The 13866-nt window shown below is 42.4% G+C and overlaps 1 protein-coding gene across 1 annotated transcript; it reads right to left on the reverse strand.

Moving 5' to 3' along the window:
• On the reverse strand, positions 1 to 9988 carry ALDOB (aldolase, fructose-bisphosphate B). The gene is made up of 9 exons (XM_061370280.1): positions 9831 to 9988; positions 3370 to 3491; positions 2904 to 3115; positions 2358 to 2412; positions 2031 to 2191; positions 1749 to 1832; positions 1078 to 1252; positions 723 to 922; positions 1 to 498 (listed from the first exon to the last, which is right to left on the reverse strand). The coding sequence occupies exons 2-9, from the start codon at positions 3479 to 3481 to the stop codon at positions 403 to 405; spliced, it is 1095 nt and encodes a 364-aa protein (XP_061226264.1). The 5' UTR covers positions 3482 to 3491; positions 9831 to 9988; the 3' UTR covers positions 1 to 402.
• Positions 9989 to 13866: the final 3878 nt, after the last annotated feature.

Raw genomic sequence — 13866 nt, forward strand, 5'->3', positions numbered from 1 at the left:
TTGGTTTTCAATTACTGTTTTATTCCCATGATTGAAGAGACAATCAGGTTTTGTAATTCAGAATTTTGGCTGCAAAATGTGGTAGTGGATAAGGGTAGGTGTATTGCCAGGGAACTACTTAATGTGCCTGCTAATTCTGGGGACTAAGTTTAAACGAGATGGAGAGCAGGTTTGTGATTCATTGTCAGCTTTTTGTTGTATGGAAAGAATTTTCCTTCCTTGGAATGTGCAGATAAAACAGGAATATCCCCTTGGTAAATTGTAGGAGCAAAGGGTGAGGAGGAAGGTAACCCATTTTATCCCCATATTTTGTTTAGGGTAAGAGAAATCGTATTTCTTTAGCTTTCTTTCATTTCTGAACATCTTGGAAGTTGTGAAGAGGGACAGAAGGTTGCTGCAGTTTCAGTAGGTGTAGCTGGCAGTGAAAAGTGACTGCATGGCAGCTGTGTCAGCCTTCCCAGACACGACATACTGTCCTCTGCAAGCCAAACTGTTAATCTGAAAAGGAAAGAAAAGGGGCAGGAAACCAGTTAGCTTGGAGTAAGATGGACAGATGTGTAAAGACAGTAGGAGTAACCAAGAAAGGCAGAAATAACAGAGTAACATCCCTGGTGAACATGAAGCAGCAGGAGGGGTGGGAGCAAGAGGAACCTTAGGAAGGTGACAGCATGTCTCCCTTCATGATGAGCAGCTCCTCTCTTTACTGGGGGGAAGCCTTGTACCTGTGCCCGCTTGCGGAAGGCCTCTTGTGCAGCCTTCTTGTTTTCACTTTTGCCCACCCATGCTGCCAGGGCAGAGGCTTGCAGGGCTCTGCCATAAGAAAAGGTCAGTTTCCAAGGCTTAGGCAGAGGGGACTGATTCATGGCGTTCAGGTTGACAGAAGCCTCCTCTTCACTCTGACCTCCAGACAGGAAGCAGATTCCTGCAAGAAAGAGGTTTCAGGGTTTATAAATGGAGTGCTCCAGCCACCACAATCCCTGACCTTTATGTGCCAGAGAAACAAGCATGTCAGATGTAGGAAGAAGTACAGCAAGAGTGACAGTGTGAATAGATACGTAGGAGTGAAGCACGAATCACCAGGAACAGCAGCAGGAACCGTGCGGAGAAGAGTAGTGACAGTTGCTACGGCTACATCTTGAGGGGTGTACTTCTTGGGGCAGGAATGCCCAGCCATCACCATGTTGGGTTTCAGCAGTGTCCCTTCCAGGTATACGTGATGATCATTCAAGGCTTTGTAGACAGCAGCCAGAACCTGAAAACAGGAGGATTGAATACAGACCTCTGCTCAAATCTTCACCTTAACTTGCTGTGAAAGGCAGCTTATTCCTTGGGAGTGTGAGAAGATCAAACTGAATTTCGCTTTCACGTTAAATTTATCACAGGGGTTGGCAGCCCTGGACACTGACTCAAAAGCCAGCTGCTTTTGAGATGACCAGAATACCCCTCTTCATGTTTGCTGGATTTGTCCCTGCAAACTGAGACGCTGAAAGAGGGGTAAATGAGTTTGCTCCCAGTCCATCTTCTTGAGACTGAGAATGCTTATATTGGTAGTCTGAGTGGAAATCCAAAAGCACATGGATTCTAGGCTCTCATTTGCTTGAAACTCATTATTTGACTGTGAGCAACTCATTTTTGTGATGCAGATATGAAGTACCTTTTTCATCAAAACTCTTGAGATCTGTGAGCACAAACTGCATAGTATTAGCTACTGATTTGTGAAGGGGAGGAGAGAGGCAAGAGTATCTTACCTTTTCTGTGACATACTGACAGCGCTGGAGATCATGGTCTCCATCAGGCAAAATTTCTGGCTCCACAATGGGTACCAAGCCATGCTAAGAACATAAAGACAGGGAAGGGTATCAGTATGGAAGAAAAACTACTGTTGTTGTCTACCCTGACGCTGGTGGAATTCCTTCTTGCTGCACTGCAAGAAGCTCCCTTATTTGCCTGTCAAGTTACCTGCATGTCATCACAGGGAACAGTAAGAAAGGGCAATAGCATCACAGGAGAGGTTGTTGGAGGCTAGATACCTGCTGGCAGATGCTGGCATAGCGTGCCAATGTGTTGGCATTCTCTTGGATGGCAAGTTCAGAGGGTGTTGTGCTGGTGATCTTCAGCACTGCACGCCACTTGCCAAAGTCAGCACCGTCTTTCTTGTACTGGGCACAGCGCTCAGCCAGTCCATCCAGCCCTGTAGATGAAAAAACAGTGCTTCACTGAGAGCGGTTCTTCAGGACATAGTTCTAGTAGTTCTTCTGAAAAGTACCGGGATACCAGCCAAGGCTGCAACTCAGGCAAGTCACCCCATGGCTTTTGCTGCATCAGACATAGCTTAGGCTCCTTAGTTCTCTCCTTACCTTGGATGGTGGTTTCTCCATTTGTTCCTGCCAGGGGTGCTGTTCCTTTATCCAGCTGTGGAGACCAGGAAAACAGGAAGAGTTACAGGAAGAGGAAAAAACAATGTCATGCTTCTCTTCTTAACCATGGCTAGTCTGTCTTTGCAGGCTGACTGTGAGAATGTGGGGCTGAACGCACTAAGGGTGCAAAGGGAGGAAATGCTGGAGTAGAGGGGAAGAAAATGAGTTAATTGGGTAAGAGGAAGGGGCAGTGTGTAGCTGGCTGCAGGGAGTGTCTCAAGAACACTGTCAGATGTGGAAAGGACTGGATTTAGTTTACTGCAGGGAGGGATTTAATTGCAGTGAATGGTGAGTAGATGGGAGTTGGATAAAAGTTCCCATATCAAATGCAAATGCAGTAAAGGGAATAGTGTCATGGTGATTTATTTGAAGCAAAAAAAAAAAATTAAAAAAGTGTTTAGCAGGAAAGAGTACAGCCCCATATCTAATTTTCACTGTAAATGGGGTTTGGATTATGCTGCCAGTCAGTCATGTATAGATAGTCACCTTTATTCCCACCACAATGCCTTTCTCTTTAATAAGAGCAGGAAATGGCTTTCCATTGCTGTCTTTCTGGTAGAGAGTCTCATGGAAGAGGATCACCCCCCCAATGCTCTGGTTGATGGAAGCATCTGAAGAGAAGAGGATCTCTCTAAAAGCTCGGCGATTCTCCTCTGTGTTCTCCACATTAATCCTCTGCAGCCTGTTCCCCATGGTACCTAGTGAAGTGGACAAAGGGCAGACAGAGAGGTGTTAGGCTTGGCTGGCCTCCTGGTCCCAGTATATAGTAATGGACTGGGGCTCCATTTCAGAGCTTCCCTTATCAATCCGTAGTTAGCTGTTGCTGTAGGTGCAGCCCTGCCTGACTTTTTCCTGCTCAATCAACAGTTTTTATGTGTTTTTCATTTACTTCACTGATTTCAAAGATTAAGAAAAGAGAAAAAGTCTTGGGTACTTCTAATTCATAACTCACCCACTGATTCATCTGCAGCCAAGATCCCCTTTCCTGAAGCTACAATCCGCTGAGCAATGTCTGAAAGAGCTTTCTTCTGCTCTGGAGACAGTGCTGGGAATTGGTGAGTCATGTTGACTGAGCTGTGGAAGAGAATTACAGTTACAAGCTTAAGAGACTGTATACACAAACTGTGAACCAGAGACACCACTCCGGTATTTCTGCTGGGCTCTTGGTACTTATCTGGTCCATGTTACCACAACCACATGCCCAAAAATCCATCTGAGTTCTTGGCTTGGTGTGTCTGGCTAAACTAGAGGAGAAATGCAGGAGCTGCATCCTAACATATCCTTCTAGAACCAAAGTGGGAAAGACTCTGCATTTTACATGGATTTACTCAGAGGCTAAAGGAAGGTCAGTCTGTCATAAGAATATGCACCAAGCTAACAAGTATGCTAACTGCCTACTCTGCAGATACTTTATTCCAAATCAGAAGAACACCAATTATCCCATTGCTTACATTTACACATTTCCTAACAATGCACATTTTCCAGCAATGCACATTCCCCATTCCCTGGCCTGTGTTGGCAGTATCTGCTACTCTGTCTAGCTGACTTTCCATGCCCACCCTCCTGCCTTGCTTTGTAATTCTGTCTTCCCCTTGACTGCTTTTAGAACTGTAGCACAAATTGCTTACTCTATGTAAGACCTGGATGTTACGCAGCACGTGAAATCCAGGTTCTTCTTGTAATGACAAAATGCTTGATCATATTAAAGTTCTGATTATATAGCATTAAATTACCGTTTCTCAGATTCGTTTGAACAGTCTAAGTTACTTCCCTATTTGTATAAGCCTGAGAGCCTGAGCGGTAAAGACTCCCTTCCCTCTGTTTATCATAAGCAATAGCTAAAGCAGCATCCATGTTTTTATCAGCAGGTGGTGAATCCACAAGATGAATAATTAAAAACAACACAAAAGAGCTCCAATAACAAGTTTTAGCCCAGAGGGGCAGGCCTGTAGGCAGTATCTACATTTTCTGTTCCCAAACTCGGCCTCAGAGAGGAGTGAGAACATGCCATTTCCCATTTCACTGTGTGCCAGGGATGGACAGCAAATATGTCTCACAATATAAGCACATATAGGCCAAATCCTCCATCCTCTTTCCCTCTACACAGATATTATATTGCCAGGAAATCCTTGTCATGCAGTCGCAGCTGAAGGGTATAATGGGGAGAAGCTATCAGGGGTCTGGCTGCTACTCATGATAGGGTAACAGGGTTCTGTGTACCATGCAGAACAGTGCCAAAATTTTCTGGCAACAGTGCCATCACAGTACTGTGACAGCTCTAAATCTGTCTGTGATTTACAGTTGAAGGTACTTTGGTACTAGTAATACCACTTTGCAGGATTCAAATTGCATTGTCTGCCAGTACAGGCCAGTCAGATGCAGTGACCAAATGTCTGCTTTACCTTTTTTTGAGTTGTTTGAGACTAGAATTCATGTTGCACCATTTATCAACAGTGAGTCAGTCTAGGTTTAGAAAGAACTGATGAAGACTGTGTCACATGAGGGAGGGTTCCCTCCTTTTTCAAGCACTGAAATGCCTTGCTGAACTCCTCTTTCTGTAGACCAGGCAGTGGCCAGAGCTCTGGGAAGCATCCTTCTGCTCTAATGACCATAACTCCACCGCTCCCAGCTCTTACCCTGTTTGGCTCACCTAAAAGAATTTGAAGAGCCTGGTTTATGCTGAATAGGTAATTTAGTGCACTTGTAACCCTTTTTATCCCTTACCTGCTTTCTGTGTCTGATATGTCTCTTAGAAATAGGAAACTGGCTTTTTATTATGAGTACTGTAATAATAGTTTGTGTTGTAAGCACTTCAGTCAAAACCATAGTGCTGTTAAATAAATTGCTATGCAAAATCATGAGGAATCGCTTCAATAGTTCACAGTTTCTGGAAAAGACTGGCAAATTGTGATCTGGCAAGAATATGATCTTGTCCAAGGTCAAAGCTAATGAACTGCTATATCAGTAATGGGATTTCAGAGTTGCAGTGTGGAGGTACGCTACAGCATGAGTAGGTGTATCCAGATAATCTTTAATCCAGCTAGCTGAATTACAAGATCAGTTGCTCTAGTTACGTTATTAAGGGTATACTTTCTCACCAGCAGTGCGGTAAGAGGTGAGAGTAGTGTCTGTTGTATCTTACTTGTTTCCAGTGTTTGCATGGAGATAACAAAGAGACAGTTATCACTCATAACCAGCTTGCAAAGCAAATTGCCAAAAAACAGAAATGTGAGTTTTCAGTGGATAATGCTGGTGAGTACTCTTGAGAGACTGAAACAATACAGTGTAGTTCCACAATGATCAATTGGAACACAGCAAATTAGTTCCAGTTTCTATGCAAGTGTTTCATTGAGTTTGAAGGAGTAAGTGCAGATTTACGAAAAGGCTCCCCAAAACAATCTGTAAAGCCATGCTGAGTGGTTCCCAGCTACCCTGCTGAGTGGTTCCCAGCTACCTTGCTGAGCTACAAGGATGAATCAAATGCACTGTGTTTCTAACTGAAATGGTGAAGAAGTGAGTGCAAAAGAGCAGTGGTAAAACTAATGATAGCTCCAAGGTTCAAAATGTTCAAGTGCCCTTGATTTAGGACTTTATTTTTCTGTGATTCTTTCATGAGGAACATAATCTTCGAGGATTTTTCCACACTGAATTCAGAAAAGGTGTTCTCTGCTGTAAGGTACTGCTCCGAGCATTTAAAGGGAAGAGGAGAATTCTTACACTTCAGTAACAGGTAAAAGGTAAGCTCCCAGCAAGTCCATGGAAACGTGAACATCCACCTTAAACATATCCAATATGTTGCCTTAGAGGTTGTGAGGAAAAATGGTTGTGCCCAGGCTGCCAGAGCTAAGCAGCTCTTTTCATTCTTCCTGCAATGCCTGTTTGCCTTATTATTCTGCTTTAACTGTTTGACAACTTTTCCAGGCAGGAAAAAGATTGAAAGAACTGTGTTCTCAGTAACATTATCTAGGAGTTGCCCCACCACTAAATTATTTCAGTAGATTTTATTTTTATTTACCCATTTTGGGCTGAGGGCTATTATCATAGTGTCACAAGCTCAAGTGATTTCACATTGATCTGACATTGTATGAATACAGTGTGTTCTCTTTGTGGTAACTGCTTACATATCATTTTCTAAAAGTGGAAGAAAAAACCCCAAAAGAACAAAACTGCACAGAATGCACAAAAGCGCAGCTTCATGGATACCTTGAGTGTTCGTCAGGCTCCAGTACTCCTCAGGCAAAGAAAGTTCTTAGTTCAGCCCACAGCCTGTGACCAGCAGGAGGTGGGGGTGGCCACAGTTGTAAAAGTAAATATTGTACTGCTAAAGTCTTAAGTTTTCCTCAGCCTCCATAAACGAGGACTGCAGGGGAAATAGCTTCATAGGTATCAGCACAAGCACTGCATCCTGTTTAATATTAATAGTGAGAACCAAAGGGCAGGGGCAAGACAAATAGCGGAACAAACTGTTACATTCCAGTGTAGGTCATCTTAGAAACATTAATACTTCATTGTTGTCTTTTCTTTCCTGCCACCTCAAGTGGCGCTTCTAATTTTACAGATAATCTCACCTGAGTCCTAGTTTGCAAACAAGAAAAGATTGGATTAGAATTTGTAAATTTTTCTCTTCATTCTCTTCAGTGCCTTGTTTAATTGGTTCCAAAACTGCAGGACCAATCTGCCAAAATGCAGTTTGTATCCCTCGCATGTAGCTTTTCCTGTTGAATACTAGTAAACATAGCCCTTCAGCAAAATTTCTGTTAGTTAACAATACAAACCACATGTGCTTATCATTGCAGTGTGTACACAAGAGGTTCTGCTCCCAAAAAGCAGAGTTTGAAGAAGCAAAAATTGCATCTATAAATAGGTAAATACAGCTCATAGGGAGAATGAAAAGTATTCAGAAATTTAGCTTATCACATGTAGGCAGTGTTGACCTGACTGAATTCACTCCTTATTTACAAATGTATGCTGAGGAGTAACAGACATGAGTTATGTACCTTACATTTTCATTACAGTGGATAAATCTAGTTTTTGGCCTCATTTCTCTATTTCTAAGAAATTCCGGTTACTTGAACATTGGTCAAGCTGATAGGCATGAACGGCTGGGCAAGCCTGGCCCCATCCTGCTGATGGAGCACATTCTTATCTAGGCTGCAGATGACACAAAACTGGAAGGACTAGTTGATAGGCTTGGTTGCTGGGCAGCCATTCAGAAGAGCTTTGATGGGGGGTGGGAAGAGGCCAACAGGAGCATTATGAGGTTCAGCCAGGACAAAAGCCCAGCCTCTGACAGAGGCAGAGCATTGGCAGTGATCCCACCAGGGCTAGTAGGACTGGGGAAAAGCTCTTTGGTGAAGGCCCAGGCCACTGTCAGGCAGTGAGTTAAGAGGGGCCAGCAAGAAAGGCCAGAGGCATCCTGTGTGAACAGGGGTCTGGCTCAGAGAGCCAGGGGAGGACAGGAATTACCCTCCTCTGCTCAGCACTCTTTAGGTCACATCAGGGTAATGCATCCAGTGTTGGGCCCCTGCAGTACAGGAAAGACAATGACAAACAGGGGTGAGTTCAGCAGATGCCACTGTCTGGGCACTGAAACCTTTGCTTTGCTAGATCTAGCTCAGCCTTGAGCAGAGATGGTTTCGGGGCCACCTCTTGGCAACCCCAGAACCTTCAGAGTGGTGACTGAAGTGGCAGAATCAGGCTGTTCACAGCAGCATACAACAGGAGAGTGAGACACAACAGGCATAAACTGAAACTAGAGAGATCTGGACTGGATATGAAGAATATTTTTTTTTTCACTATTGGGCCAGCCAAGCAGTGGAGCACATTGACAGAGACTGTGGTGTCTCCATCCTCAGAGGGCTGTCAAGACCTACTTGAATAAAATCATGAGCAGCCTGATCTGACCTTGTGTCCAACCCTGCTTTGAGCAGGATGTAGGACTACAGACCTCCTGAAATCCCTCTCAGCCTGAATTACCTGTGACTCTGTGTGAGTACTTGCTTTACAGAGTTGAAGTAGGAGCAGTGCTTCGTGTGTGTATGAAGGAGCTCTGAGGGAAGAACAGGCTGTTTCTCCCTTCATCTTTGCAGTGTGAGTGAAGGATTTCGTATAGTAAAGTGTTTCATTTCTGGATTCTAAAAACTGTCAAGCATATGGGACAGAAAGAGATACTCAGCCTTCTGTTACCTAGAAAAAGCAGCAGATGTTTTTGATTGACATACTGATTTCACCACCTTGACAGGTCCTTTGGGCTGTATATGATTGTCAATTGCCAGGTTGGATCTTGCTCTCTGATGGTGGGAATAAGGTTTTTTTTTCTGTCTTCATGCTCTGTCTAGGGACTGTGCTTCAACATCCTGTCTCAAGTGGATGGGAGTATGCGAGACCTGAAAATACTTGTCCCAATTCCCACATTAGCTCAGAGCTATTCTCAAGTCCTGAGCAAATGTATCCTTATTTCATCTCTGTTGCAAGCATGAAAGGTGATTATGTACTCAGGAACCTGGCCTCTGCAGCCAGTGCAGAGCATCTCTTGCTCATAATGGCTAGAGATGGATGAAACGGCAAGAAATCATTTTCTTAGAAGCGTGGTCAGTAGGGTGAAGGTGTTTCTCTCTGAAGGCTGGGATCTTATCAGAGAAGGTAAAAAAAGTGCTTGTATCAGAGACGGTAAAAAGAGTGCTGTCAGACAACTCAAGTCTTGTAATGCCAGCAGGGGAGGGTGGGGTGAAGCAGTGGTGAGGGTTTCAGGTGGACTAAAGTTTTGGATGCAGGCAATAGGGTAGTTGGAAAAGTGAAGCAGGATCACAGACTCAGGATTTGAATTTGTTGAGCAATTTCCTGAAGCTGGCTGTTCACAACTTTAAAGGTTACAGCCTAATGCAAGAGCCATTTCTAGTCTCTGTGCTGCAGACTACCTTAGGTCCCCCTGAAGAAGCATATTATCCCCACTACCTCCCTAATACTTCAGAAGAAGCTGCACAATAAACACCACATAATTACACTTCAGTCAGCACTGGTGTTTGTCAGGACCAGCTTTCTCCATTCTTTCTCTCTTCTCCATGAGAAACATAAATTTGTGTATTCCAGAAGCATAAACAAACACATACAAAATGAATCTACAAAGTGTAGAAAGCAATGCTGGTATGTTACTGCTTTATTCCCCTAAGGATGCACTTACTCCAGGAGTTCTGAGTGACTAAGCTAAGTTAGAAAGCCAGTGTTAGCAGCAAATGGGACACACTGGATGGTCGTTGCAGGATGGCTGTGTGCTTATTTCTTGCATGATGTTCCTGGAACAAAAAAATCAAACCAAAACCAACTCCTCAAGCCCACCTTAGGTAAACACATCATGTCTCAGCTGCTGATATACATACCACCTTTACATTTTAGAAATGAAATTACTATACTTACTTGCTTGGGGACGGTGCCTCTGCTCCTACACGCTTCAGGTGAGGTGGTTGCAGGCAAAGACACCTGGTCCTTCCGATCACTAACTTTTATAAAATCCTTGAGGGTTTTTTTTTTTATCTCTCCACTCCTTCATTCTCCCTCCTCCCCAAGCTGGTTGGGGAGGTGTCATTGCTCAAAGTTGGTCATTGGCTGTCACACCACAACCACACACAACCAACGGGACTCAGGTTCGCTTCTGTTGTTCCTCCCCTTTCTCCTCCCCTGTCTATATAAGCACATTTGTGATGCAGTGAAACTGAGACGTTATTTCAAATAATTCCTCTTTTTTCTAAATTAGACTGAAAAGAACTTCAGATTTTTTTTTTTACAGGGACCTTGGGAATAACTTTCTGTTTAGGTTTAGACCTTCTGGAAGCTTACTCTTAGGAAACTACACAATGCAGCAAGAAAGAGTAGAAAACAAAATGCAGAAACAATGCAACAGATCCTCAATTGACGTGAGTTACTGTCATTTCAGTGGCTTCTAAATGTTACACTGATTTCTCACACTTGAAAATTTAGCACAGAAACTTGTTTTCACTTTCCAGTTAGCATAAGGAAAGGCAAAATGCAATGTTACCATATCAGGGTTAATGAAACTGCAAGTCTTATTTCCTCTAATGCAGTGTTTGAGTGAGAATGATGGTTATCAGAATAAATATGCCCTCACTGAGGTGCGTAAGTGCAAGCCAAATTTTCCACCAAACTCCCTTTGAAACACCTTCCCATATTGCAAGGACATACAAACGTCTCAGTTGCTCAGCAAAAAAATTCTAGGAAAAAAATGCTAATGCTCTAAAATGGTGTATCAGCATTCCAGTTTATATGAAATCACACCACAGCTATTCACCAAATCCAGCTAGATGTACTTTTTTCTTCTTTTTTACAGGTCAGTACTCCTGGAGGGAAGTACAGCACGGGGGCTGTTAGGCAAACATCATACCCTCAGCAACAACATGCTCTGTGACCTTGGACATTAGCGTATCTTTACCACAAAGACCCAATGTTTACCTGAAGAATGACGTAGTTTCACTGTTTGTTTGATTTATGTACTGACACCTTTTAGCCTTTACATGGACGCAGTGAGAGATTTCTCCTCTTACTGAGCAACACTGTCTTCATGAGGGCAGTTCCTCCTTGAGCCTGTCTCTTGTAGAGTCATGCCAAGACAGTGCCTGTAGGAAAATCTTAACAGCTTACATGCTGCCAGCAGTAGCATGTAAGTCAGCAGAGAAATAACAGTCAGCAGAGACATCTCTGAAAAAGCTGAGGATACAGTCCAGTTGAAGGCCTTGTGCTTGTGTTGTTTTGTTTTCTGTAATATTCTCCTTCCTGACCCATACCTTCTTGCTGAAGAATACTGTGGTACCTAACACAGGCATAAAGCCTTCCCTGCTTTACAGTGTTCACTGTGTCTTCCATTTTTTCCCATCCTCGCAGAAAAATGAACCCCATGGTGTATTAAAGTTTCTCCAGAGGCATCTAGTGTGGATTAAAATTATTTTTAATGAGATACATGATCTAACACTCTCTTGAGACCAAGAAGATGTCATGCTGCTGGTCTTCAGAGCCACACTGAAAATCAGTCTGAGCCCACCATTCCTGGTTTGTTTAGAAACTGTCACAGGTAGGGAAGTCCTAGGAAGTGGCTCTTTCCCAGTGTCATTTGTGGTATTGTCTGTCAGGCTATTAGAGAAAAGCTGGGGGGAGTCTTCTTGAAAAAAGTAGTGTCTGACATTTAGAAACCACTTTAGATAATCCCCCACAGCCCACCTTGCTTTCTTAACTCTTTCAGAAAAAAAGTAGATAATGGCTAGTATGTGCCTTTCTAGTCCTTCCAAGCCAATATGCAGCACTTTAAGCACAAGGATTGCAGGTCCTAGCAGACATTCTGAGGACTGAGGAGAAAAAAAAAAAAAGTGGATGGACATGATGGTTAACTTTTTTCACTTAATTTAGGAATGGAAGCCTTTTTCAGCAAGAAGATGGAAAGAGCAACTCGGCTAGATAATGTCACTGTAAGGTTTAGTACTATTAACATGGAGACCTGTAACACTAATCCTGCTGTGCAGAAATTACTAGTAGAGTGATATTAAACAACACGGGGAAAGAGTACATACTTCCATTATCACAGCTACATAATCATAATTTGGGGTACTTACACCTCTAAAAATTAGGTTATAGTGATATTGTGTATCCTTAAATGATAAAAGGAATAAGCTTGCATTGTGAAGGGAAGGTCATGTACTTGCATTTAACCAAACAACTTACCTGCCCCATAAAAATATCTAATTATTGCCTGCACTAATTATTCTATGGCAAAATTGGTGTATTATCTAAGTTTTAATCCTGTCTCACTGAGGTATGTTTGAACTCATAATACTGCCAAATCCCTCTCAGCTTTCCAGTGACCCAGCTAATTTTGGAATGACTTTTTTAGTTTGTGTGTTTGGTTTATTTTAAGCCTTTTTCAGCATAACATGATGCAGCCATAGGGCTGTAGCTACCAGGAGGCTGTCTTCTGGTGCCAGCACCCTTGGTAGAGGTGGTTACATCTAGACATTACTTTCAAAGAAGCTGAATTTGTGGCCATGGACAGCATGACTTTGATAATGCAACTGTCACTATACAGGAAGACTGGGACACCTTTGGTGGACATGGAGTGGGAGGAACACTGAAGCCCTGGTGGAAGGTGTGTTCAGGGAAGTAAGAACACAGGTCAGGAATCAGATTTGGGGGGTTTAGGTAAAGAGGACGTAAAGAGGCAAAGGTTGTGCAGTTGAATATTAAGGGGTATAGGTAACAACTCTGTGACAAAATGGCTTGGAAATGGTGTGAAACAGAGACCCTTTTGTAGCAACCACTGCTGTTTGTGTTGCCATGATTTTGTGTTCTACAGTTTGTAGGGCTGGCTATGCAGGCAGAGTTTCCTGAGGCAGTTCAGTTCTTGAGGAAGCACCAGCTGTTTTGTGCCTCCCTAGGGCTCCTCATCCCCCTCTGCCTATGCTATAGGAAGGAAGGGCAGATGAGCTAAGGAACAAGTACTCTCAGTTACTGGTATTCTAAAATATTTTACAGACTATTGTGATTGCTGATCCACTTTCTAGTGAAGAGAAAAATCTTTTAATAGAGAAAAGATTAGTAACTGGGTTTTTTTTGAGAGTTTCAGATGCGTGAGAATTGATTACTTAAAAACATATCTAACTAAATACAGTGATTGAAAATTTTCTGCATGGCTTATGTCTTATCTATTAATGAGAAAGCCAATATAAACAGTCTTGCCATATAAAAATCTTTATAGCCCACTCAGATCTGTTTTTGCAACATTACTGCAAGCAAGATGTGTAACTAATAAGAGAGCTTAAATGTTCATTGTTGTTCCTTTTATAGCACAGAAACAGAAAATGGCCAGCTGTAAAAGATATGGATCCTACTGAAACACAAATGCCTATCATCTCCTCTCAAATGTGGCATAGCATAAGTGAATTTTGTATTTTAATGGCTTGGAGATTTTGCTGATGTTGACTTTTCCTTCTGAAATTACCATACAAAAGTTCACAGAAGTATACATTAAAAAAATTTAAAAACCACTAAAAACTGTCTTTATGGGTGGCTTGGTTTATTATTTAAGTCTTAATTTGTGGGTTTGCTTTCTTGAGTTTGATAATGCAAGTACTGGATTTTCATAGTAGAAGTTAATTTAATTGCTATTTTTGTTATATCCAACCTTGCTGTCAATGAATCTGTCAGTTCTGCACTGTTTTGAGTGAAGGCCGGCTGGATGAAGTACATCAAAATCAATGGAAAGCCTGGTTTAAAGGCAATGTGTAAAAATCTCAGAATTGCTTGTGTTTCTTTAGGTTGATGATTGTGTTTTTTTCTGTGTGTTTCTAGTAGTATCATTCAAATATTTTGACTTTAATTATTCATATTAACTAGCATTTAAATAGAAAATAAGTAAATGTGAAGAGAGACAAACTAGTATATCTGAGAAAGA

The sequence above is a fragment of the Neopsephotus bourkii genome, unplaced genomic scaffold, assembly GCF_033783945.1.
Source record: "Neopsephotus bourkii isolate Nb327-2 ecotype Australia unplaced genomic scaffold, CSIRO-AGI_Nbou_v1 NB_1530, whole genome shotgun sequence".
Lineage (NCBI taxonomy): Eukaryota > Metazoa > Chordata > Aves > Psittaciformes > Psittacidae > Neopsephotus > Neopsephotus bourkii.

What these genes read in the sequence shown, in the direction of transcription:
- ALDOB (XM_061370280.1), bottom strand. Translation starts at nt 3,481, where the DNA reads ATGACTCACCAATTCCCAGCACTGTCTCCAGAGCAGAAGAAAGCTCTT. An exon ending in GGCTGCAGATGAATCAGTGG is followed by an intron (nt 3,116 to 3,369) that starts GTGAGTTATGAA and finishes CCACTTCACTAG; the next exon opens with GTACCATGGGGAACAGGCTG. An exon ending in GTCAGTATGTCACAGAAAAG is followed by an intron (nt 1,253 to 1,748) that starts GTAAGATACTCT and finishes TCCTGTTTTCAG; the next exon opens with GTTCTGGCTGCTGTCTACAA.